At 47.2% G+C, this 25,692-nt stretch overlaps 1 protein-coding gene across 3 annotated transcripts in view; it reads left to right on the top strand.

Annotated features, from left to right (window-relative positions):
- Positions 1–25,692, top strand: part of ABCA1 (ATP binding cassette subfamily A member 1) — a 137,593-nt gene that overhangs the window by 78,247 nt on the left and 33,654 nt on the right. For 2 of the 3 annotated variants that reach the window (XM_019966667.2, XM_019966668.2), the window contains exons 9-25: positions 2,051–2,291; positions 4,151–4,290; positions 4,626–4,742; positions 8,665–8,862; positions 9,631–9,836; positions 10,630–10,806; positions 12,331–12,553; positions 14,791–15,012; positions 16,061–16,265; positions 17,399–17,512; positions 18,207–18,378; positions 19,683–19,814; positions 20,686–20,828; positions 21,047–21,184; positions 22,437–22,657; positions 24,120–24,198; positions 24,944–25,146. In XM_019966667.2, the coding sequence (XP_019822226.2) occupies positions 2,051–2,291; positions 4,151–4,290; positions 4,626–4,742; positions 8,665–8,862; positions 9,631–9,836; positions 10,630–10,806; positions 12,331–12,553; positions 14,791–15,012; positions 16,061–16,265; positions 17,399–17,512; positions 18,207–18,378; positions 19,683–19,814; positions 20,686–20,828; positions 21,047–21,184; positions 22,437–22,657; positions 24,120–24,198; positions 24,944–25,146 (2,931 nt within the window). Of the gene's footprint in view, positions 1–2,050; positions 2,292–4,150; positions 4,291–4,625; positions 4,743–8,664; positions 8,863–9,630; positions 9,837–10,629; positions 10,807–12,330; positions 12,554–14,790; positions 15,013–16,060; positions 16,266–17,398; positions 17,513–18,206; positions 18,379–19,682; positions 19,815–20,685; positions 20,829–21,046; positions 21,185–22,436; positions 22,658–24,019; positions 24,093–24,119; positions 24,199–24,943; positions 25,147–25,692 lie in introns of all 3 variants that reach the window. The other variant, XM_019966669.2, reaches the window with a different exon arrangement.

The raw sequence follows: 25,692 nt of genomic DNA, 5'->3' as shown, positions 1-25,692 counted from the left end.
TGAGGTGGTATTTTAAAGGGGAGGGTGATTCATGAAGTCCTGTCTAGTCAGGTGCCATCTGAACATGGAGGAAATGATACTGCAAGCAGGAGGAACCGTAGATCCAAATATACTGACGTAGGGCATGATCAAGAGATGTAAAGACCAGGGAGGAGGCCGGTGTGGCCTGAACAAAGAGAGCAAGTGAGAGGGGAGTCAGAGATTAGGTTAGAGCAGGAGGTGAGTGCCGTGCAGCCCTGGAAAGGCTGGATTTACACTGAGTAAGATGGGAAGCCAGTGGAGGGTCTGGATCAGGGGTGTCTGGTGTGGCTGAGAGGATGAGAGTTGTTTACGATTCCAGTGTTAGGCTGAGAAGAGACTGTGATGGGGCAAGGGCAGGAGAAAGCCAAGGATTGAGAAAGCCTCAGTGGTTCATTCACTCTGTAGATGATGATCAGATGCCACCGTCTGTGGGTTGGAGCCTGAGCGGCTGCCTTCCCTGTGGTGGGAGGCACTTCATGGGGAGGTGTGGGGCAGGAGCTGAAGTTAGAACAAGTAGGAGTCTGCCCCTAAGGCAGGTTCTGGGAAGAGCCAAGAATTTGGAAGAACTCAGTTGCTTACAGTGCTTCTATCAAAGATGTGCTGACTTTATGTTGGAAGAGATTTGTCCTTTTGATTGGGGGATGGCAGGATGGTGGTGGCGAGAAAGACAAGTGAGTGGCTTTTGTGCTGTCCTTCAAAAATCTCTAGGGCTGTTGCACCCCCCCAGCAAAAGGAAAGATGGCCTGACTGCCTATCCCCCTCCCTGTCTGTATACCTCAGAAGATAAAGTCAGGAAAATCTGGCCACCTAATTGTGTTTTCTGGGTGTCAAAGCCTACCTCTCTAGAGGGAAGAATCTTTGTGACCTCTGACCACCCCCGGAGCACCTGGTTCCCCTTTGCAGGCTGAAAGCAAAGGCAGGGTCTGTGGCACCCAGGACCTTCTCACTCACAGGGATCAGCGGGCTCTGTGAGACAGAAAACCGGGTCGTGGAGTCAGCCTAGACTGCCTCCAGAGCAAGAGTGGCGTCCCGCAACCCCTCCCCTCTGCTTGCCACACCTCAGCCTGGACACGCAGTGACAGGGCAAGTAATGGAAGGGTATATTAATGATTCATCGTGAAATGTGTGGAAATACAAAGTGCTCTGTGAATAGTTAGTCATAAGAGCCACTGGGCCAGGAAGTCCACAGGGTGCTGGAGTGCATTTGTGTGTGAGACAAAGAGCTGATCACATGTAAGTCCCAGACTCAGCCCCCGGCTGCCTGGAGCCTCTGCATCTTCCAGGCAGCGGCTGTTCTGTGCAGGGCCCTCTTGGAGAGTGGATATTGTGTGATGTTGTTGCCACGCTCCATTTTAGCTTCATCGTCTTGATGAGAAGTGGGGCCCTCAGAAAAGTGACTTTCCGAAGGTTGTGAGCCGGTGAGGACGTGGCTGAGATTCAAAGTCGAGCTCTCATCGTGTGCTCCTTCCCAGTGCCTGGCACTTAGCTGAGACGAGGGTGGGGATTTCACACACAGTGCCTTTTCTGCCAAGGGGCAGAGGGTACCTCAGTTTCCACACTGGAGTTTGAGGTGTTTTAGAAATGAGGCCATGACCGAGGATGTGAGCGGTTCCTGATGTACACATGTGAACACATAATTCTTCAGGGAAAGCATCCTTTTCTATAAACTCGATGATAATCTGAATGAGATAAAGCCCATCACCGGGGGCTCCACCAACTTCTAGGCTGTACTTCAGTCTTTAATGTGTATGGGAATCACCTGGGCACCTGGTGACAAAGTGGATTTGAACTCTAGATAGACCAGAATCTGGATCTCAAACAGTCTCTCAGATGACACCAGTACCTCTACCACAGAGGGGTAGCATGGCTCCGGCGGTCCCATCACCAGGCTTCCGAGAGGCGATGTCAGACAAGTTATGTTCTGGGATAAGGCTTTATAGAGGTGAAGGAACTAACCTGTTTCTTTGTCTTCTGTGTCTTCAACCTTCCCCCCTCTTTCCTTTCCTCTTCCGCCTGCTCCCTCCCACAGCTGTTCAGCATGAGGAGCTGGAGTGACATGCGGCAGGAGGTGATGTTTCTGACCAATGTGAACAGCTCCAGCTCCTCCACCCAGATCTACCAGGCCGTGTCCCGCATCATCTGCGGCCATCCCGAGGGCGGGGGCCTGAAGATCAAGTCCCTGAACTGGTACGAGGACAACAACTACAAGGCCCTCTTCGGAGGCAACGGCACGGAGGACGACGCTGGCACCGTCTATGACAACTCTACATGTGAGTGTCTACGCAGCCAGGCCCTGGCACCACCTCCGTCCCAGACTCAGCCCTGTGGGCCCCCTCTCTCCTGCTCACCCTCGTCCTACATAGCAGCAGTGGGTACTTGTCTGCATGTCTATTTGCCATCCAGACACACCTCCTAGAAGAGGGAATCTTCTCCTAATCAGCGAACTATCCCCACTTGTGTGAAAGGGGACTTGGCACGTCCCAGGCATACAGTGTTTTTATCAAGTGAATGAATGATTGAACGTCACTCTCTCCAGTTTTCTGGGGTATGTCTGAAGGTGGTTCCCAGAGTGCTCAAGGTTCTTCTCGTTCTCCCCATCTCCCTTCCCTTTCCCCCCTGCTCTCCTTGAGATATGCTTTATAATAAAAACTTAACAATAACAACAATAATGAAAGATAGCATTTAGGGAACATTTCCTATGTCCTTTGCATTTTTTTTTTTTTTAAAGTTAACTCATTTAACCCTTATGGTAACCCTGCAAGGAAGGTTTTTTTTTTTTTTTTTTTCTTTTTTGACTATGCGGGACCACAGCTTGTGGGATCTTAGTTCCCTAACCAGGGATGGAACCTTGACCTCTGTCAGGGAATTCCTTGCAAGGAAGGTTTTATAGCCCCACATTTTGTAGGCTTGGAGAGGTTCAGTAACTTGGTCAAAGTCACACTGTTGTTAATTCACAAGAACCCAGATGAAACCTGGTCTGCCTGGCTCTATGCTTTTTGTCCATAAACACATGACCTCCAGAATACCTGTTCATGGTGGCGTATGTGCCATCAGACTCAGGCATTTGATCTGCTGTTTGTTTTCGGTTCTTAGCTACAAGGTGTCATTAGAGAACCTTGTTACACCCTATCTGCTCCCCACGCTTGGGCAGTTTTGTGGTGATGTGTGTCCTGTGCCTGTGGCAGCGAGGAGCCGGTGTTACAGCTGTAGACAATGGCATTGTTTTCCTTGAAAACATGATGCAAGTGAGCCTTTCTCCATTTCTAACCGCAGGTGTGTCTTTCAGACACTGAGTGAGGTGGATTTTAGTGCATTACTGTAACATAAGAACCTTTTATTCTTCTCTGGAGTGAAGCACTCCAGCCGTGGCAGGTTGCTTTGTGAGCCTGAAGGGAAGGGCGTTCTGAAATGCCATCCCCTCTGCTCCCTCTCTTTGTAAGTCAACCTGAGGGAACCTTCATTTTCACAACAGCTACAACTGTGAGCAAGTCCTCTTTTTTGTTTTTGTTTTTAAATATTGTCTTTGCAGCATGTAGAGGATACTTGGAATCTAAAAGAACCCACAGTGAAATTTTTTAAAAATTTGGGAATCTTTCTGGATAATCAAACCTTATTATCTATTATGACTATGTATTTTTCACTTTGGGATATTCATTACATTTATTACAGGTACTTGTTATGAGACTTAGTAATTGAAGGGAGATTTTTTATTTCTGCTTGAAAACTAAAGTCTGAAATTCAACCCTCTGTTTCCAGTGGAAACAAAGTGTTGCAGGCTGGCGTTAAGTCATCTAGAGTTGCAACTCTAGGCTTGTGCATAGTAAAAAGTATTTTTCTATATTGTCTCAGTTGTGACATCATCAGTGTTATAATAAACTTTGATTATTTATCCAGCATTGTACTAGGTATCATCTCAGTTAATCCTCTCCACGTCTCTCCTAAGTAGATGTCATTAACTTTAATTTTACAGAGGAGTCAACTGAGGCACAAATCTGAAGTTGTTACATAACCATTAAGTGGCAGAGCTGAGATTTAAACCTATGACTGACTAGCTGGTTCTAAAGCTTTTGTTAGTTTCTACAAATATATGACCATGTATACAAATATTTGCCTTTCATCCTTTTCACAGCTCCTTATTGCAATGATTTGATGAAGAATCTGGAGTCCAGTCCTCTTTCTCGCATCATATGGAAAGCTCTCAAGCCCCTGCTTGTTGGAAAGATCCTGTATACACCTGACACTCCAGTCACAAGGCGGCTTATGACTGAGGTAAGCCACCTGGGCCCAAGGAGCCCTCAACAAACGCTTCGTAGAATTAAGAACAAAAATATAAAGGTGGCTTCAGATGGAGTGTATTGAGTATACTTTTCTGGGATTTCCAAGAATGAGGACCTCCAGTCTGACCTAGGCCCCAGCTGACTGTTGAGGACCAGCTCTCCAGTCTTGGGTGTTTGAATCCCTGCTGCAGGCAGGCACTTCTTGGGGATGGGAAGGGCAGGAAAAGGGCTTCTATGATGGAGTGTCTTTTCGGGGAGTAGCTGAGTTTCTCATGTCTCTGCCCCTCTTTTATTTTTTGCTGCTCCTGGCTTCCTGGTTGACTCCAGGTGAATAAGACCTTCCAGGAACTGGCTGTGTTTCATGATCTAGAAGGCATGTGGCAAGAGCTCAGCCCCAAGATCTGGACCTTTATGGAGAGCAGCTCAGAAATGGACCTTGTCCGGGTGAGTGTCCCTCTGATTATTGTGTGCCTGCTTGATGCTCTTTACTTCCCAAGAAGTGACTGAGAGGAGAGTTATTTACATTGAACCCAGTACAGAGGGACTGAGCACAGCTCAAGCCCCAGGGCTGTCACTTGGCAGAGGTGCAGGTGATGGTGCACAGATTACACCATCTCATGCACATTAGCATCAAGGCATCTGATAGTCAAAATCAGAGTTCCAAGAAACTTAGGACTGATATTTGGAGGAAGAGTTTGGTGATTACAAGACCTTAATTATTTTCTGGCTGTAGAGCCACAGCACCTTACTCAGCCCTACTGTGTCCTGGTAGGTCTTGGACAGAGGTGTGCGAGGAAAAGCCTGTTCTGCAGACTCATCACAGATACTTGCTCCCCAAGGCGCTGTGTGAGTGAGGAGCTGCTGTTACTATGTGGAGGAGAATTTCACTTAGTGCTTCAGAACTACTTGAAAAGGGATAAGTGCTCTGAAGACAATTGGATTCAGAAGCAGAGGAGTCTGAGCAAGAAAGAAATGTCTCCTTTGCTTGAGCCTGAGTGCCATTTAATCACATCATCCTGCCTTGGGCTGAGTCAGAAAATCATTAGACTATTTCCTGTCTCCATGGTGAGAGAGGCCTCTTCCTTTTGTTCCTGCTGCTATTAAGCATGAATGGATTTTGCCAGGTTTCTTGTCTTGACACATCATTGATCAGAAGGGCAGCTGGGTGTTACAGGTGGTATATCTACCCAGAGAGGTACTCTCACAGGCTGAGGACCCTCCCGAGATGCCCTAGGAGGGACCATACCCTGGGGGGCCTTCCAGTGATGGGAAAGCTGAGTCATCTTTGTTGCACTGGTCCTGCAATTTAATTCTTAAATTGGGAGCCTTTAAAAACCAAGGGACTTTAGTCAGGGAAGCATGAACAATAATTTGTATGGATCGAGTGAATAATTCCTGTCTAATAATAACAGCAACAACTTATACCCATCAAGGATGGTCTCTGTTGAGCTCCAGTCTCTCCTCCAAAAGGGATTCATGTGGTTCAGCCACAAACAGTGTTATAGATCTTGGTGTGGTCTCAGGCGTCTTGGTCATCTCCTTGGGATCTACATTCCTACTTGTTGGACTTCTCTCCTTCTGAGTCTCAGAGGGTGATGAGGGGCCATGTTGAAGGAACTCCATGAATTTTAGTTTGTAGGCAGATAGATGCTTCCCCTGCTTTTAAATAGGGAGTTTGACTTGGATGCTCCAGCAGGTCACAGGCTGTCAGTTCTTGTGGGATGAGGCCCTTGTCAACATGGCCATGGCATTCATTGGGGATCCTGCTGGAGAACCCAGGATGTGCAATAGGAAATGGAGCTGTGGCTGGGGAGAAAGGCGTGGTGTGTGGTTGAGAGGGCCTTGGGTGTCAAGCCAAGGACTTGACTTTAAGCTCTGACACACCATTACCAAACCCATGGAAAGGTTTTTGGCAATGTATACATTACTCTGGTTTGACAGGTGGGTTGAAGAGAGGAAAGATGGAAGGCAGAGACCAGGGCAGAGGCTACCCTGGTGGGGTAAAGCCTGGTGACTGATTGGTTGTGGAGGGGTGAAAGAGAGGGAAGTTTTGGGATGATTCTTAATGTCTAGCTGATGGATGGTAGGGATGTCCAACAAGTCAGTGGATACTAGGGCTTGGAGTGTAACTGGTTGGTTAGGCTGGAGACACCAGTTAGGGACTCATCAGCCTGTGGGTGGAAGTCGAAGGAGCTTCCTCCACCTGCTTTCTTTTCTCTACTAAGGAGTGTTTATTTCACTGCACAAGCTTGGGCATCTCAGTCCTGTGTACCCCCTGCAGCTTCACATCTGGTACATGAGGCAGTGCCTGAGACTTCTGGTTCTGTTGGGGTAGCTCTTTCTTTTTTTCAACTTTATTGAGGTACAACTGACAAATTAAAAGTGTATGTATTTAACATATACAACTTGGTGTTTTGATGTATGTTTGCACTGTGAAATGATCACAGCATTGGAGCTAAGTAACACGTCCCTTCCTTCACCTAGTTACCTCTTAACAAGTGTCAAGTATACAGGATGGTATCACAAACTGTGGTCACCATGCTATACGTTAGATCCTCGGATCTAATAATGGGAACGTCATGCCCTTTGACCCCCGTGTTTCCCCAGCCCCCCGGCAACCACCCCTCCACTCTGTGATAGCTCGTATCTTCTGCTGTGTCTGGCTCTGTCTGCACCTGTTCTGTCCAGAGGCACCCACAGATCTGGAGGCACTTCTTTGTTGGGTCATGGAACCCATTGATACTCAGTTGTTCTTTCTGAGCTGCTATTTGTTTCCTTCACCTTCAGCCTCTGCTTTCTCCATGGACACTGCTCCTGAGGGTGATCTTCATACCCTAGAATCATGTAGTCAGTGATCCCACTGGGCACATCTCTCAGGCCTTACTGCTCTCCTTGGCTGTGTTGCTCAGAAGCCGCACCGGGCAGGGCAGACCTCACCTCAAATACCGCATGTCTTCACTCAGGTTTTATTTGTTCAGTTCAAGTCTCAAATAAAATCATTTTGGAATCGCTAACCCATCCCCCTGTGCACCTTTGTGAGATACAATTTTGTATCTATTATGTTAATAAAAATACATATCCTAACTGATGACAATCTAATTTGTTATTCCCTATAGGAAAGCAATTTGGAATGAAAATTGTAAGAACCATAAAAATTGTGTTATCCCATGTACTTCCATTCCACACACCCTCAGGGAAGTATCCCATACAGAAATAATTTTAAAGAAAGAAGTCACCCTATGAAACAGAATGTTATTGCTATAATAATTGTTTTTTGTGAAAAATTAGAAATGGACTAAATGTTTTGCAGTATGGGAATAGTTAATGAAATTATAGTTTATATACCCTATAAAAACTATTATGCTCCCATTAAGATAATAAATATGAAGCCACATGGGGAAAAGCTTATAATGTTAGTAGAAATGAGACTGATTTTAAGAATAGCAGAGTTTGGCCTTCAGAGATTCCATTTCAGTAGAGTCAAAGTTTCATCTGCCTTCTTGAAGGTATGACAGGAGTTGTGGCTGATTCTCTTTTCCATGAGCTGAGGTTGAAACAGACCCATTTTTCTGGCAGCATATCTTTGCAGGCCTCTGCCCCGGTCCTCTGCACCTGCTGGTTGAGTGCCTGATTGATTTTCCTGCTCTTCCATGTTGACCCATGGGGAGAGCCAGCCAGCTAAGGAAAAAGAAATGGAAGATAGGCCTCCTTTTCATCATGACCCATGCATCCTGTAATTGGGAAAGATCAGGTTTCACTTGGTTTAACAGCAGCATTCTTTCCCTAAGCTAAATAGGTTTGTCTTAATTCAGTCTAGAAATTAAGGTCTTTATGAGGAGTTATCAGCCTGGGTCTCAAAAGAAGAAGATGATATAATGCAGGGGGAAGGTGCAATAGAATCTGAGAGCCCATATCCTGACTTTGTTACTTATTAACTGTGTGACCTTGTGGTTAGGGACTTAACTTCTATGAACCTGTTTTCTCATCTGTGAAATGGAAACTGTTAGACGTACCTTCCTTATAATGTTGTATGAGGTGAAGTGTTTAACCCAACAGTAATTGTATAGAGTATAAGTATGATTATTGTTGTTATTGTAGTTAATAGCGTTTACTGTTAAGCTATACTGGAAACTAGATTCAGACTGGACTGATATTGACTGGTCAACTCCATGCCTATTAGTGTATGATTCATCCTTGGTAAAAAGTTATTTTTTTCAGCCTCAGTGGTCTCACCTATAAAATGGAAACACTGTTACCTACCTCACAGTTTTTATAAAGATATAAAAATGACAATGTATGTGAAAGGGTTTTGTAAATCATATAGTGCTCATCAAGACTTAGTTGTACTTTGTCATTGGAATGGCAGACACTGTTGGACAGCAGAGGCAATGATGACTTTTGGGAACAGCGACTGGAAGGCTCAGACTGGACGGCCAAAGATATCGTGGCATTTCTGGCCAAGCACCCAGAGGATGTGCAGTCCACCAACGGCTCTGTGTACACCTGGAGAGAAGCCTTCAATGAGACCAACCAGGCAATCCAGACCATCTCTCGTTTCATGGAGGTGAGGAACTGTTCCATGGACCATTTAGAAAAGGCTTTGGCTTCTTTCTCTGAGATGATGCAACATGATTCAGACTGGAATAAAGTTTAGAAATTTTGTATAGTCTTATTTACAGTAGCATCCCTCCAACCTAATACATGTTGTGTATGAAAAGACACTTAAAAATACAGGTGGTGTATGAAAAAGCACTCAAAAAATTGTTAGTTGAATGAATGAGACAGACACAGACCTAACTTCTAACTTTATTCTGTCTGACTCAAGAATATCTCTATCCATTGTCTTCTAGTTTTTCCTATGTTTTGGTATCCAACTACCTAATGGCAACAAAGCATTCCCTTAAAAAAGCATTACTTATGAAACTTACATAAAATCTAATAGGACTGATTACATTTAAAAAATTTGAGGCCTAAAAATGATGTGACTTAGTAGAGACAAATGAAAGTTCTTTTGGTCTGTTTGATTCGTTGTTATGACTCAAAATTACGAAGAAAGCAGAAGAAAATGAGGCCTGATCATTGTTTAAGTCCCTTTCCCTCCACAAAAATCAGTATGAGTAACTTATCTCTAAAATACATTCAACATTTCTCTTAAATTGCTAAGGGGAAAACCCAAATAATCCATTTTCAATTGAATATTGGAGAATGATGTGAGAGGATGAAGATTAAAAAAGACATGCAGTTAGCACTTCTCTCTTAGCGTAGATGCTGCCGTGGCCACGGCTTGTTTTCCTGGCTGTCAGCATTCTCATGATGGCTGTTCTTCCTTCAGTGTGTCAACCTGAACAAGCTAGAACCAGTAGCGACAGAGGTTCTGCTCATCAACAAGTCCATGGAGCTCTTGGATGAGCGCAAATTCTGGGCTGGGGTAGTGTTCACTGGAATTGCTCCCGGCAGTGTCGAGTTACCGCATCATGTCAAGTACAAGATCCGGATGGACATTGACAATGTGGAGAGGACGAATAAGATCAAGGACGGGTAAGTGGAATCGCATTGTACCAGCCAGTCTTAGAGAAGTCAAGAGCAGCTAATGTGATTGGAGATACTTTAATAATTTTGTAAAAATTTCAAACAAAGATAAATCGGTGGCATGATTTTTGTGTAACTGGCACATTCGTGGTAGAGACAGCTGTTTCAAAGGTCATAAAATATCCTTGTCTTTTCGTTTTGCATTTCCATTCAAGGGAATTAGTCCTAAAGAATTAAATCAACTGGAACAAAGAAAGAAGGAAAAAGACATTAGGTTCCCTGTGCTAATGCTATCCATTTCTATAAAAGGGGGCAAATAACCAAGATAAAAAATGATAAAGTGAATTTTGACACATCCACTTGTAGTAATGTTAGGAAGCAATGGAGGAGGGAAAAAAACCAAACCAACAAGTGGTTTGCTCATTCTGATTATATCTATTTAAAAACGTGTACACATCACTGAGGGCTCCCCAGGTGGCGCTAGTGGTAAATAACCCACCTGCCAGTACAGGAGACGTAAGAGACACAGGTTCAATCCCTGGGTTGGGAAGATCCCCTAGAGGAGGGCATGGCAACCCACTCCAGTATTCTTGCCTAGAGAATCCCATGGACAGAGGAGCTACAGTCCATAGCATCCCTAAGAGTCGGACAAGACTGAAGCAATTTAGTGTGCACGCACGCGTCACTGAGACCACAAAGTACGATGCAGAAATAAAAACAGTGGCTCTGAAGGCTTGTGGGTGATTGAAATTTTTGTTGTGTGGTTCTAAGGAATGTTCAATCATCTGTGGCTTGATTTAAGGTACTGGGACCCTGGTCCTCGGGCTGACCCCTTTGAAGATATGCGGTATGTCTGGGGAGGCTTCGCTTACTTGCAGGATGTGGTGGAGCAGGCAATCATCAGGGTGCTGACGGGCACAGAGAAGAAAACTGGCGTGTACATGCAGCAGATGCCTTACCCCTGTTATGTTGATGACATGTGAGTTACCAGTAAGCTGCCACCTTTACTTAACTGGTTAGCACTGTCCGCAGGTGGGGTGTGTATACACACACACACACATGCCAAGAGAGGAAACAGAATGCTTTGGTTAAATTTATTTTATATGTGTGTTGATACTGGTCAAAAAATTGATGAAAACAAGACTATGGCTACTGCAAAGCAGCTGTTTTTGAAGTTGTGTGGAGATTTCAGGAAATAAGATGCTAGATGTAGGTAGTTGACAGTTTGAGGCACAGGCACACATGAACACACACCACACACCAGTAATCCTCACTCCTTTCTGGTCTATGGTTACTAGAACTTTTATTTTTCATACCCTATCCTTTTGGTCAAAATTGGCCCAATCTCCAAGTTTAAAATGTGTCAGGACGAGCACATGCCAAATATATTCACACATCCATACGTCCCCCAAATACAGAGGCGCGGTGTTACGGACCTTGAAAAGCTAACTTCACATCAGTTTTTCTTCTTCTCTCAGAAAGTGGTAAGCCACATTTTCAAACAATGCAAATAAAACTGAACAAGTCCATTTTATCTTAGACTTTTTAGATAACCTTTGAGTGCTTAGTCACTGTGCTACCAAGTGGGGTCTGTGGCTCTATGGCTCATGATTTCTTGTGAGAGCAAGAATGGGGCAGAGGTGTAGTTATTGCAGGCATCTGAAGTATGTCATGTCTCTTCCAAATTCTGGAAACTCTTTCATTCTCTGTTGTGTGAGGGTGAGAGTGAGTGTGTGTGTGTGTGTGTGTGTGTATAGAGATCAGAGTGCAGAAGTAGCAGGGTTACTCTCCTTGTATCTCTCCCAGCTTCTTATTGAACCACACTTTTACTTGCAGGGTTCATTCTAGCTGTTCGGTTCACCTGGATTTATCTTGTTTTTCACCTTCAGAAAGACTAGCCAGTATTTTCCAATGACGCCCCTAAGCAAAGCTTTACTCTAGAAAGGACATATTAAGATGGGGACACGCCTGTTGTCACATACCCTGTAAGTGCCTAAGTGGTAAAGCTGAGACTTGAACCTTGAGTTTTAGAGTCTAGATTCTGTATCCCTTTGACTTCGCTGCATTTCATTTTCTAGTTTGGAATCTGAAATCTGAAATGTTACTGACAGGAGCTGCATAAAGTGTGTTTCTGCACCATCTGTCGTAACAGTTGTGCAAGGCAAGCTGATAGTGAGAAGACCTTGAAGATGTTGAACTTTCATGAGACAATGAGTTGGGTTTTTGGTTTTGTTGGCTTTGTTTTAGTACTTTAAAACCACATTTAGTTTAATGACCTCTGATAGTTATCTAGCTACTAAAGCAAGCCCTCAAAGAACTTTGGCATCACTTTGTTAATAGTTTGTAATCACTGCATTGCCCCGCTCACGAAGCATTCTTGTCAGGGTGCACAGGTCTGCCCATCTCGGGCTTGGTCCTGGTGATTCCTCTTGCATGCCAGCCCAGAGTTGTTGGCCCAGGAGCCTGGCTCACTCTTGCCTTTAATCCTCCCCTACCCTTCCAGCTTCCTGCGGGTCATGAGCCGGTCCATGCCTCTGTTCATGACGCTGGCCTGGATCTACTCAGTGGCTGTGATCATCAAGGGCATTGTGTACGAGAAGGAGGCGCGGCTGAAAGAGACCATGCGCATCATGGGCCTGGACAACGGTATCCTCTGGTTCAGCTGGTTCATCAGCAGCCTCATCCCTCTGCTCGTGAGCGCCGGCCTACTGGTGGTCATCCTGAAAGTAAGACTGCTTCACTGGCTCCTCCCTCTGCCCCCCCGGGCTACCGGATCAGAAGAAAAGCACAGATTGTTTGGGAGGGATAGGATCAGAGGTGCAGTTCCTGCAATTCCTTCATTTTATAATTGGGAAAAGTGATGAAACTTGGAGAGACCCTGAGAAGGGCAGCAACTTGCCCAGTGTCAACCCAGTTGGTTAGTATAGCTAGGCTGGACTGAACCTAGGAGCCTCATGTCCTAGGTGAGCGTGTGCTTAACTACACCATGCTGTCTGCTTCGCAATGGCTTGTGACAGTATCTGAGAGTTATTCATTTTCCTAGGTGTATGTATTGGTTGATGATTCTGCCAGAATTCTAAAAACCATAATCAGAAGGATAGATACTGTTTACGTTTAGATTTTCTGGAAGCAGAGGCTGAGATAAGAGTTTGGTGTATGTTTATTTCTTAGGGATCTATATCTATACAAGGAACAGAGAGGATGCAGGATTGAGCACAGACAGGAGTTGAACTGTGGTGCATGGCTAAGCCCCTGGGCACTCTGGCCATGGAGTTGAAATGTCCAGCCCTTTAGGTTACCCCAAGGCCTCCCTCTCTGACAATCCATTGTCCCAGGCCCCTCAATTAGTAACTGGAAAGATGTGCCCCAGGGCTGGGCAGCTTTCTGCAGCTGGGACAAACCCAGAGCAGTTGCTGCCTGAGGCTGTCCACTGACAGCCAGTCAGCAAGCCTTTCCATGAAGGGGACTCTGTACAGTGCGGTTCTGTGTCCACCCCTTACTTTAATAGACTTACGTGCCAATTTTTTTCTCAACTGTTTCATTAAAGAATACATCTTTTAAAAATAAATGTTTTTAAAAGCAGAGGGGTACCAAGGAAAAGGAACTAACAATTGAAAACTAGCTACTAATCATTACAAGTGAGCACTTACTGATTGCCAAACACTATTTAAAACACATGCGTATGCTTAGAAGGCATGGCACCCCACTCCAGTACTCTTGCCTGGAAAATCCCATGGACGGAGGAGCCTGGTGGGCTGCATGCAGTCCATGGGGTTGCTAAGAATTGGGCACAACTGAGTGATTTCATTTTCACTTTTCACTTTCATGCATTGGAGAAGGAAATGGCAACCCACTCCAGTGTTCTTGCCTGGAGAATCCCAGGGACAGGGGAGCCTAGTGCACTGCCATCTATGGGGTCGCACAGAGTCGGACATGACTGAAGCGACTTAGCAGCAGCAGCAGCAGCAGCATGCTGTCTTATGACGTCCTCACTAAGGAACCCATTTAACATACAAGGAAATGAGGCCAAGGAAGGTTAAGGACTTCATTGAGGTCACCTGGCAGTATGGCAGAGCTGTTCTTGCTGAAATCAAGCCCCCCTCATGCTTTGATATCTGACTGCCAGGCCTGACCTCTGTGGCCAGGATGGGGGTCTTGTGGCTGGTGGGTGTGAGCTGCTCTTCCAATTGTGTGCTGGTAGGTCCTTGTGATGGAGAAGGCAATGGCACCCCACTCCAGTACTCTTGCCTGGAAAATCCCATGGATGGAGGAGCCTGGTGGACTGCAGTCCATGGGGTTGCTAAGAGTCATACAGGACTGAGCGACTTCACTTTCACTTTTCACTTTCATGCATTGGAGAAGGAAATAGCAACCCACTCCAGTGTTCCTGCCTGGAGAATCCCAGGGATGGCGGAGCCGGTGGGCTGCCATCTATAGGGTCACACAGAGTCGGACACGACTGAAGTGACTTAGCAGCAGCAGCAGCAGGTCCTTGTGAAACAGAACCAACTACTTGGGAGAAACTTGACAGGTCCACAGAGTTTGGATGGTTATGTGGCTCCAGAATCCATGGCACATTCTTACAGGGGATGTTAAGATGGCCTGGCCATTTTTCTTGGCTTTCAGAGAGAGAGGTCATGTAGGATGCTATCTCTTGCAATTCTTTCTTGGTGCTCATAGTCCTTATAAAAGGTGATATTATTTCTTGGAGAAACAATGAACAGAATTGTCTATTGAGGTGAACCTTGGTGAATATCAAGCCTGGACTTTGTTCTGACTCTACTGTTCGTTTGCTGTGTGGTCTTGGGCTGGTCATTTCCCTTCTGTGGAGTTCATTTCACTCACCAGAAAAATGAACAGCGCTGTTTCTCTATATTGTCTTTTAAGATGACTTTAATAAGCCCTGGCTGCTTCCCACGGATCATTGCTTATTGAGAGTCTTACTTGGTCTCTTTCTTCCCAGTTAGGAAACCTGCTTCCCTACAGCGACCCCAGCGTGGTGTTTGTCTTTCTGTCTGTGTTCGCCACGGTGACCATCCTGCAGTGCTTCCTGATCAGCACGCTCTTCTCCAGAGCCAACCTGGCGGCCGCCTGCGGGGGCATCATTTACTTCATGCTATACCTGCCCTATGTCCTGTGCGTGGCGTGGCAAGACTACGTGGGCTTTACCCTCAAGATCTTCGTGGTGAGTCCCTCTGGCCCTTCGGCAGTACCTGCAGTCGCAGCCACCCCTGGTATTTCACCTCTGCTTTGTAGTCCAAGCTGAGAACAGAAGATAAGAGATTCTCTTTCCACGGGGACTTAAACCTCAATTCTAGATTGTATGCTCCTTGAAGGCAGGGACTGTGTCTTACTCAGTAGTTTATCTTTAGTCCTCTGAGTGAACAGTGGTTGAATTGAATCGAATGATAATTTTGAGGGAGCCAGACTGCACCATGGGCCAGCTGGGGGTAAATGGCCCTGGGGAATGACTTTAGAGCATTCCCTTTTATCTGCCTTTTATCTCCCAGCTCTGTTGGCCATGTTAAGCTCACCACAAAGTCACAGTCAGAGATAGAACTGAAAGTTCTTGAGGTCAGAGCTGGCTTGTTCTGGACCTTTATCTTCCTTGTGTCCAATATGGAGTTTAACTTGAGTAACATTTTCTAAACTTCAAGACTGAGGAACAGGTGCCCCATCTCCCCACAAATCCCTGCCTTTACTCCCTTCCCTTGTACAGAGGAGGAGAGGCCTTTGAAAGTATGCAAGTCCCAGTAAGAGTGAGTTGTTTTCTGAGTTTTCTATAAGATGCTCCAAGGCATCCATTAGGCATCAGCAGCCCCAGACAGGTTCCTGTGACACTGAGCCCTTTACTGACCAAGCCGGGAGCTTGAGAGGACCCTGACAAATGCCTGTGTGTGTGTGTGTGTGTGTGTGTGTGTGTATGTGCATGTATAAGGTACAGTTGCTGAGCCCTTGAGGCATCTTTAGAAGCATAAAATTCTAAAAGTTTTATATGCCATCATATATGCATTTCTGAAATGTGTGTGCATAATGAGTGCTTATAAATAGAATCACTTTATATGCTGTCAAGGAGCCCACTCCCCTGAAGGGACTCTGTAGATGAATATTTCCATATCTTGTAATTGATCCATTTTGCAAATTCACATTTCTCCAGGTGGCATTTACATTAGCAGTGATAGGAAAATGAGAGACAAGGAGATGGATGAATGAATTTTGCCTCTTTTGTACAGAGCCTGATGTCTCCTGTGGCTTTTGGGTTCGGCTGTGAGTACTTCGCCCTTTTCGAGGAGCAGGGCATTGGGGTACAGTGGGACAACCTCTTTGAGAGCCCCACAGAGGAAGATGGCTTCAACCTCACCACCTCCGTCTCCATGATGCTGTTTGACACCTTTCTCTATGGGGTGATGACGTGGTACATCGAGGCTGTGTTTCCAGGTACACTGGACTTCCACACTGCTTTTGTCTTCATCCAGGAAAAAGAAATTTCTAACCGTGTCATTTTCCTCACTTTGTGCTGGAATTTCTGCAGGGCCCGGGTCTCCTTGGAAAGTGGTTAGGGCTTTAGACCTAATGGCAAACAAATTACCTCTAAGAAGAAGCTACTGATGCTAAAAGTACAGCTTGTACTACTGACCTAACTCTTATTTCTTGAGCACTGTGTGCCAGGCACCTGCACAGTGTCTTATAAATGATGCTTTGGTTCAATTTAATACTCATAAGACTGCTGGGAAGGAGTTGCTGTTCTACCCAGTTTTTGCAAATGAGAGAAGTATGATGCAAAGAAGTTAAATAACTTACCTGTGGCCACATAACTGGTAAGAGTAGGTGCTGGGAGGTGAACCCAAGTGAGTTACACTGAGTCACCTTGCCCAGCAGAGTCCTCTCAAGCTGAACCAGGTCTCGAATTCTGTTTCCCCTGAGTTACCACCAGCAGAGGTTCTGTTTCCTGAGTACAGCTTGTGAATAACAAGATACATATTGGTGCTAAGCCCTTGCCTGTGTTTTAATCAAAAGTCATAAAAGTTCATTTTTATACTTCCATAATAAGTCTTCTTGACTGAGCCTCCCTTGGATATATTTTCATAGAAGATCAAATTCTGAGAGAGCGAGGTTTAACCCTTTCTGGTTCACTTTCTGATTTTTCTCCAAAGGAGTGGCCATGGAATATTGATTACCCATCCCTACTTGGACTACTTGAATGTCCCACACTGAATGTGCAATTTTGTATTGTACAGATCCGGATTCAGATTCTGAGTCCTTCACTTCACTGGCTGAGTGATCTTGAGTGGGCCACTAATCCCTCAGTCTCCTCATCTCTAAAGTGGGAATGATAACCTGCCTCATGGGGTTGCTGGCAAGATTCAGAGAAGTGCAGGGTGTTTGTCATACATAGTAGAGCTCAGCAAATGTTAGCCCCTCCTCCCCACCTCCATTCCATTCTGTCCTGTCTCCCAACAGCTGTGTCAGGGGGAGACATCAAGGAAGCTGTGTCTGGGATACCTGGCTGGGATACCTGGGGGTTGCTGGGGCATTACATAATTTGGCTCACATCTGTGCTTGGATTTTAGGCCAGTATGGAATCCCCAGGCCCTGGTATTTCCCTTGCACTAAGTCCTACTGGTTTGGCGAGGAAAGTGATGAGAAGAGCCACCCTGGTTCCAGCCACAAGGGAGCATCAGAAAGTGAGTTTTACTGACCTGCGTCCCCCTGACTGCTGTGCTGCTTCCCCTCCTGGCCCTCCTTGAGGGGGCAAGGAGTGGCTTCCTCCTTGAAGAGTCTAAAACCACCTTGGGGGCAGAGACATCACATGAGGTGCCCCTTTCCAAATTCTTGACTGCGTTTTTGTCCAGTGCTGTTGACTTCTGGGGGAGTTGCTCTCTGAGTTCCTAAGGGACATTTCCTTTGCTTTCTTGGCTTCATTAAAAAAAAAAAAAGTGACTTTTGATCTCCCCTTCACCTCCACCTGTCCCTCACACACATATACACGTACTTTGTGCCCAGTATGGCTTCCTAAATCATTCAGAAGTCCCTCCTCTGCTGAATTCTTCTGTGCCCTGCCCCCACTTGCCAGTGGTGACGTGTGATGTCCTTGGTATGGCTTACGAGATCCCTTACTACCTGCCCCTGCCTGCTGATCCAGCTGCTCCTCCTGCCATCCCTCCTCTTCTTCCCCAGCCTCTCTGCACCTTTCTTACTGTATTCCGATCACCAACACTAGTGCCCAGTTAGGCCCTAATTAAAGATTTGTTGCCTGCTTGCCTGAGAAACAGAAATAGCCATGGAGAACGGACAGTTGTAAAATTACAAGACCCTACGTCTTGACCTCCCACTTGTTAGTGTCTTCGGTGGGCTCATTTGTGTCCTGTCTTCTCGCAGTCTGCATGGAGGAGGAACCCACCCATCTGAAACTGGGTGTGTCCATTCAGAACCTGATGAAGGTTTACCGGGATGGCATGAAGGTGGCTGTGGATGGCCTGGCCTTGAATTTCTACGAGGGGCAGATCACCTCCTTCCTGGGCCACAATGGAGCTGGCAAGACCACCACCATGTAAGAAGAGGGTGTAGCTGTCTGAGAATCAGCCGCAGTAAGGGTCTTTCCTATAGTCAGAAACTCATACCTAAGGACTGCTGCTGCTACTGCTGCTAAGTCACTTCAGTCATGTCCGACTCTGTGCGACCCCATAGACGGCAGCCCACCAGGCTTCCCTGTCCCTGGGATTCTCCATGCAGGAACACTGGAGTGGGTTGCCATTTCCTTCTCCAATGCATGAAAGTGAAAAGTGAAAGTGAAGTCGCTCAGTCATGTCCGACTCTTAGCGACCCCATGGACTGCAGCCCACCAGGCTCCTCTGTCCATGGGATTTTCCAGGCAAGAGTACTGGAGTGGGGTGCCATTGCCTTCTCCATGCCTAAGGACATTGTGTTGCTTACCCAGGCAAGGGCAGAGTGCATAAGGAGTTGATGAGTATAAAAATATCACCTAATCACGAGAATGTTTTCCAAATGCTGGATTTTCCTATCTTCGGGTTAAAATAGGCTGGGGACCTTTTGATGACCTTTCCCATTTGGTTCTCAAAATTCTGCAGTGTTTTAGAACCTGATGTTGTGACAGATCTGAGAAAGGGTTTCTTTGGGACTGGTTTGGTCAGGATTAGGAGGCAAGAATGTGAAAAGGAAGATAGGCTGTGTTGGAGAGACAAGGCAATTTCTGGAAACTCTGTCTCTAAGCAGATGTGAGGAACAGCTGGGCAGCTGGCTGTAAGACTGCCTTCTCTGGGACCGATAAGAACCTTAATAATGAGCAGTTTCAGAAGGGAACATGGGCCATAAACATACCAGAGTTACCCTCAGTGGCTTTCAGTGTAGCCCATCAACCATTTCAGAGGGTATGTTGGTGGTGGGGGAGGTAACCTCTTTTTCCTATTATGTATTTTTTAAATGCACAATTAATATATTGCAAAAATTGCAGAAAATCTTTAAAATCTAAAAAATCCTAACACACAAATTATTTTCGTCTTTAAATAATTGGTTCTACTTTGTCCATTTGACTTGAACATGATTTTAGGCATAAAAAATGTGTGTTTTAAAGTGTACTTCCCATTGCAAATCGGAATCTTTATTTAAAAAATGTGTGTGCTAAAATTGCCATTTCCAACACACAGGCCTACCCCTATCTGTTCACTGAGGCAAAGAGTCCTTTGCTGTGTGGGTGTCCCTTGGGGTCTCTTAGGAAGGAAAGAGGGTGGAGGGTTGCTGCCCCTGCTTTCCTCCCGGGCTCTGCAGCCTAGAATGGAGCGTCTCCAGGGCAGGAGGGCTAACGCTGACTCCTGTACTTTCACATTTTTTCCTCAGGTCCATCCTAACTGGGTTGTTCCCTCCCACCTCGGGCACTGCCTACATCCTAGGGAAAGACATACGCTCCGAGATGAGCACCATCCGGCAGAACCTGGGGGTCTGTCCCCAGCATAACGTGCTGTTTGACATGTGAGTACCAGCAGCTCCTCTATGGAGGTGTGTCAGGAGTGATGGGCAGAGTTGGACTTAAGCATTTTTACCACCTTTAGGGGTAGCAGGCCTCACCTTCCTGGACATGTTGAGACCTGGTTGTCCTTCAGTTTTGGAAAAGTGAGTTGTGGGGTGAGAGGTGTTACATTGGTCCAGCGGTGGATGAGGACTGGGGAAACAGTGCTGTCTGTCGCTGTCCTTCTAGAGTAAGGAAGCCTCTCTCCCCACTCACCCTCCCTGAGGCTGCCACAGCTTTCACCTGGTGGTACCCCAGGGCCCTCAGTGTGTGGGCTCCGTGTTTCCTGCTCAGAACTTTGCTCCCATTCAGCTTGCCCATCAGCAATCAGGGAGCCCCTGTGGTGAGCAGACAGAGACTTGAGCTCTGTGACCTTGGGCAAGGGCACCCCCTTCTGGGCCCCCGGTTTTCTCTTATCTAAGTGGGCAGCTCAGGCTTGTGTCCTCTACAGGGGTCCTTCTTCTGTCGGAGCTGAGGTCCTTTGAGGTTCAAGGGAGTTGCTCCAGGCTAAGGCTGGGCAGCTCCTTGGTTGGTGGGACCATGGAGAAAGGTTCTCTGAGGACCTGCTGCTGCCTGATGGGTGGCCATCAGGCCCGCGGGGAATAGAGTGGATGTGACCTGTCACAGTTTTGGTGATGTTTCTGGAGCAGCTCATGTGGCTGCTTACTGTGGTTCTGCCTTGAATCCTTCCTTGAGATTATCTTGCAAAAATGAATAAAGTTAACAAAAAAAAAAAAAAGTGGGGAAAGAAAAATGTGCCTGTCATGTTCTGGGTGAGGAGGCACTGTTCTGTGTGTCCTGGGGACCCAGAGTGACCTGCCCCTCCGTCCCCAGGCTGACTGTCGAGGAGCACATTTGGTTCTATGCCCGCCTGAAAGGGCTCTCCGAGAAGCATGTGAAAGCTGAGATGGAGCAGATGGCCTTGGATGTTGGGTTGCCGCCCAGCAAACTGAAAAGCAAAACAAGTCAGCTGTCAGGTGAAGCCCAGAGATGCCTTCCTCCTCCACCTCCCCTTCTACACACACATACACACACACGAAATATGGCTGCCCTAGGGTCCCCTGCTTCGAGGGAGGGGAAGGGTGGGTCAGAAACATGTCCCGGACTTGTCCCCAGGGGGGTGCCTCCACTTGTCTCTTGCCCCCTCTGCCGTCATTCACTGGGCTGTTCTGGGGCCTGTTTCCTCTCGCCGTAGGTGGAATGCAGAGAAAGCTGTCTGTGGCCTTGGCCTTTGTTGGGGGATCCAAGGTTGTCATTCTGGATGAGCCCACAGCCGGTGTGGACCCTTACTCCCGCAGGGGGATATGGGAGCTGCTGCTGAAGTACCGACAAGGTCACTGACGTGTATTTACTCTGTCTTCTGGGCTGGGAGCGGGGAGAAAGGGGGAGGGAGGGGCTTTCAAAGACTGGCTGTATCTCAGGGCTGTTCCTGCTAGAGCACCAGAATTGCTTCTCAAGGAGAATATGAAGCTGAACTATGAGATCAGCCCTGGTCTGCAAGTAGGAGGCCTGGTTTACAAGACACTTCAAGTTTCACTTCAATCCCTAGGGGCCTGCATGGGGGAGGGAAATGGGGACAAGGGACGTCCTCTGTGGGGCCCCTGGGCCCCCTCCAACATAGAACTTTCACTTGCCTAGTACAATCATGGTCCCCCGCAGACAGATTCCTGAGAGCCGAGACTGTGTCGACCTATATCTCTGTCCCCACGTGGTGCACTACGCTTGCATGTTGACAAAGTAGAGGAACACTTGAGTGGATGGGAGAGTTGCAGTCAGTTTGTGTGACCCCATGGATTGTAACCTGCCAGGCTCCTCTATCTGTGGGATTCTCCAGGCAAGAATACTGGAGTGGGCTGCCATGCACTCCTCCAACGGATCTTTCCGACCCAGGGCTTGAATCCGCATCTCCCTGGGGCTCCTGCATTGCAGGTGGATTCTTTACCACTGAGCCACCAGGGTGGAAGATACATAGGATGGTGTGGTACAAGGGGCACAGGTTTGGAGTCAGCTCAAGTTGGCCCAAGACTTTGGAAAAGCCATTAAACTTGCCTCAGTGTCTTTATCTATAATGGTGGTTAATTCCTACCTTATGAAAAGTGGAAGTCGCTCAGTTGTGTCTGACTCTTTGCGACCCCATGGACTGTAGCCTGCCAGGCTCCTCTGTCCATAGAATTCTCCAGGCAAGGATACAGGAGTGGGTGGCTATTCCCTTCTCCAGGGGATCTTCCCAACCCAGGGATTGAACCCAGGTCTACCACATTGCAGGTGGAATCTTTACCAACTGAGCCACCGGGGAATCCCATCTTATGAAGAATTTAGTTAAATGAGGCCTAGCATGTAGACCACCTAGCACACTGCTAGCCTGAAGCTAGTTCCCAGATAAACATTCCCGCCCTTTGTTCTATGAGGATGCAGAGCTGTCCTCACGACATTACCCGCCTGGGGGTCACAAGCACACAGCCTTGGAGTATTTCTCCCAGGCGTCCCGCCCCCCCCCCGGCTCTTATTTCTGTAGCTTCGGCCCCTGTGAGCAGTGAAGATGGCCAGCCTCACCTGTGCTATGTCCCTGTGTTTGTGCCTGGCAGGCCGCACCATTATCCTCTCCACGCACCACATGGATGAGGCGGACATCCTGGGGGACAGGATCGCCATCATTTCCCATGGGAAGCTCTGCTGCGTGGGCTCCTCCCTGTTCCTGAAGAACCAGCTGGGGACAGGCTACTACCTGACCCTGGTCAAGAAGGACGTGGAGTCTTCCCTCAGCTCATGCAGAAATAGCAGTAGCACTGTGTCATACCTGAAAAAGGTGAGTTGCAGTCTCAGTGCGTCCGGGGAATCAGGACTCTTTGGCTATGACTGGTTTGTTCATACCTGCCCCAGTCTGCCACCTTGAGGCCACCAGCTCCCTGCTCTGTGCCCTGTGGAGTCATGTATCTCCTACATGGAAAGCTACAGAGACTTCTGTTCCCATCGTGTTAGCTCTGCTGAATCCCGTTTGCTTTTTCTAATGGAGACACAGTGAGTGTAGGAAAAGGTCCTTAGAGGACTTAATGTTGTTGAAGAGAGGTTTGCCAAGAGTTAAGAGCCTTGGCTGCAGAATGCCCTGCTGAGTCTGCTCATTACCTTTAAATCTTCTCAACTTAAACTTTTAAACTACAAAACAGCAAATATTTATCGAACACTGATTTCATGCCAAACACTCAATCTAGCAGACTCTGGACATAAAAGAAAATCATGATAATAGTTGTAGCATTGTTATCGTTTGTAGGCCTATTTTTTTTTTTTTTTTTTTAACATCGTCTCGGAGTACAAAGCAACCCTGGGAAGAAGGTACTGTACTTATTATCTTAGATGATGGAAGTGAGGCTTGTAGGGATTTAGTTCGTTCAAGGTCATCCAACAAGTGCATTACACAGGAGGGACCAGAACCCAATAACAAAGTACATTCTCCCCTGTACTGCAGTACATGCCTGAGATTTATTTGTGTTTTCCAACAGTGGCACTCAAAACACTTACCAATATATCCCATCCTTGACCTCCTGTCCACTTATTTACCTTTTAACTGGTGTCTGGTGAGTCAAAGTGTAGTCTGAGGCCAGTGGCATTGGGATCACTTGGGAACTTGTGAGAAATGCAGAAACATGGGCCAAAATCAGACTTGCCAAATCAGAATCTGCATTTTAACAAGGTCCTATGGTGAAGAGACACAAATTAAAGTTTGAGAAGCTCTGAACAACACAACCAGGCAGGTAAATCCCATGCCCAAGACTGTTGGTGAGGGCCTGGTTACAGCACTCATAGGTTTGTGGGGGGGGTTTTGGCCATGCTACATGGCTTATGGAATCTAATCCCTTGACCAGGGATTGAACCCATGCCCCCTGCAGTGGAAGCACAGACTCTTAACCACTGAACCATCAGGGAGGTCCTTACAGTATGCATCGGCAGGCCAGAGTTCGAGAGCGCTGCTTCCTGTGCACACAACACACACATGTTAGATCAGACAGTGGCTTCAGAAGCCAAGACTGCCTGGCTGTATGCCCCTCAGGAGAAACTTTTTGCTCCAGTTCTCACACACAGAAACCTCTCGGAAGCCCCGCTCCGGTGAAGGTGGTGGTGGCTGTACCTTGCTCGGTCCCTGACCCATTCTCACCTCCTTCTTTGCCATCAGGAGGACAGTGTTTCTCAGAGCAGTTCTGATGCTGGCCTGGGCAGCGACCATGAAAGTGACACACTGACCATCGGTAAGGACTCTGGGGTTTCTTATTCAGGTGGTGTCTGAGCTTCCCCCAGCTGGGCAGAGTGGAGGCACAGGAGGAGAGGTGCAGAGGCTGGTGGCGCTGACTCAAGGTTTGCTGCTGGGCTGGGGCTGGGTGGCTGCGGGAGCAGGCGCTGCTTAGAGGCGGATTGGCCTAATGCTTGCTGGGGAGCCTGGGGCTTGGTCTGGGAGCCGGCAGGGCAGTGTCCCAGATAGCTGAGATGATTGGGGTAGCGGGTGGTTGCTCCTCACCCATTCAGCTGAGATGAATGGGTCTGGCTGGACACTGGACACCTCCCTCAGGAGCGATGTCTAGATGTCCAATGTCCCCAGTGACACATATGGAATGGAAGCCTTTACCTTGGCCAAGTCTTCTCTGCCCTAACAACTGGCTCTTCCCAGGAAGACCTCTCTTTCCATGAACTGTTTGATTAACCCTCTATTGAGATAAATATAGGATCCTCCTTGAATAGATTAAGAGAAAGATGAAGAACCTCTTAAGGTTCCTTTAGTCAAGTTTTTCAATGAAGAATCCTAGCTTTTTGGCAATAGACATTAGGCTTTCAACCTCAGAAAGTCATTCATCCAGCCACCCCCCACCTACCCACCATAAACTGAGGGCCTGCACGGTGCCCAGCTTTGGTGATGCAAAGGTGAATAAGACCCAGTCCATGCCCCCAGGAACCCTTGGGCCAGAGATGAACCTGTGGAATGATTTCAGTATCTGGGCCAGCTGTGGTGTGCAGGCAGTGGGCTTCTGAGGAGCTGGCAGAGGGTGAAGGAAGGGGGCCTCTGAGCCGGCCAAGCCGTATCATATCTGTGCTGTGGTCCCTACAGATGTCTCTGCGATCTCCAACCTCATCAGGAAGCATGTGGCTGAGGCCCGGCTGGTGGAAGACATTGGGCATGAGCTGACCTACGTGCTGCCCTACGAGGCTGCCAGAGAGGGAGCCTTTGTGGAACTCTTCCACGAAATTGACGACCGGCTCTCAGACCTAGGCATCTCCAGTTACGGCATCTCAGAGACTACTCTGGAAGAAGTAAGTTCAGTGACCGACTGTCAGAACTGAGCAGGGCCCGCAGTCCTGGGGCCAGACAGGCCGCCTGCATGTCCACTGGGAGTAGGATCACCATGGACGTAGGCACTGAGCCCTTAGGTCGTTGGCATCTGGGCAGTGTTGGTCCCAGTTAGACCTTTAAGATTTCAGTGGGAGATGGTAGGAAAGAAATTAGAGGATTGATCCTGGTGTGACCAGGCATGGCCATGCCTAGGAAAAGTCCAACATTTATGGAAAACCTACTTATGCCTTGGGCTAACCTGGGTGTATTTTGTTGTGTTCAGTCATTGTAACTCCTTTAATCCTCATAACAAGATGAGAAAATTGACATGAAGGGATGCTGAGCGGATTCAGATCAGGGGTTTTGAGCTCCAAAGCCCATACTCTATTACTGTGTAAGCAGTGCCTCTCTTTAGGGAAACCTTGAGGGTTGGAAGGGATATAAAAGTTGTCTGTCCCAGTAGTCCCCAAGTTAGCCTGTGCAGCAGAATCTTCTGCGAATATTCTAAAAATGTCAAGGCTCAACTC

Source organism: Bos indicus, chromosome 8, assembly GCF_029378745.1.
Source record: "Bos indicus isolate NIAB-ARS_2022 breed Sahiwal x Tharparkar chromosome 8, NIAB-ARS_B.indTharparkar_mat_pri_1.0, whole genome shotgun sequence".
Classification (NCBI taxonomy): Eukaryota; Metazoa; Chordata; class Mammalia; order Artiodactyla; family Bovidae; genus Bos; species Bos indicus.
Note: the sequence above shows the minus strand (reverse complement) of the source record. Positions and strands in the feature narration are given on the sequence as shown.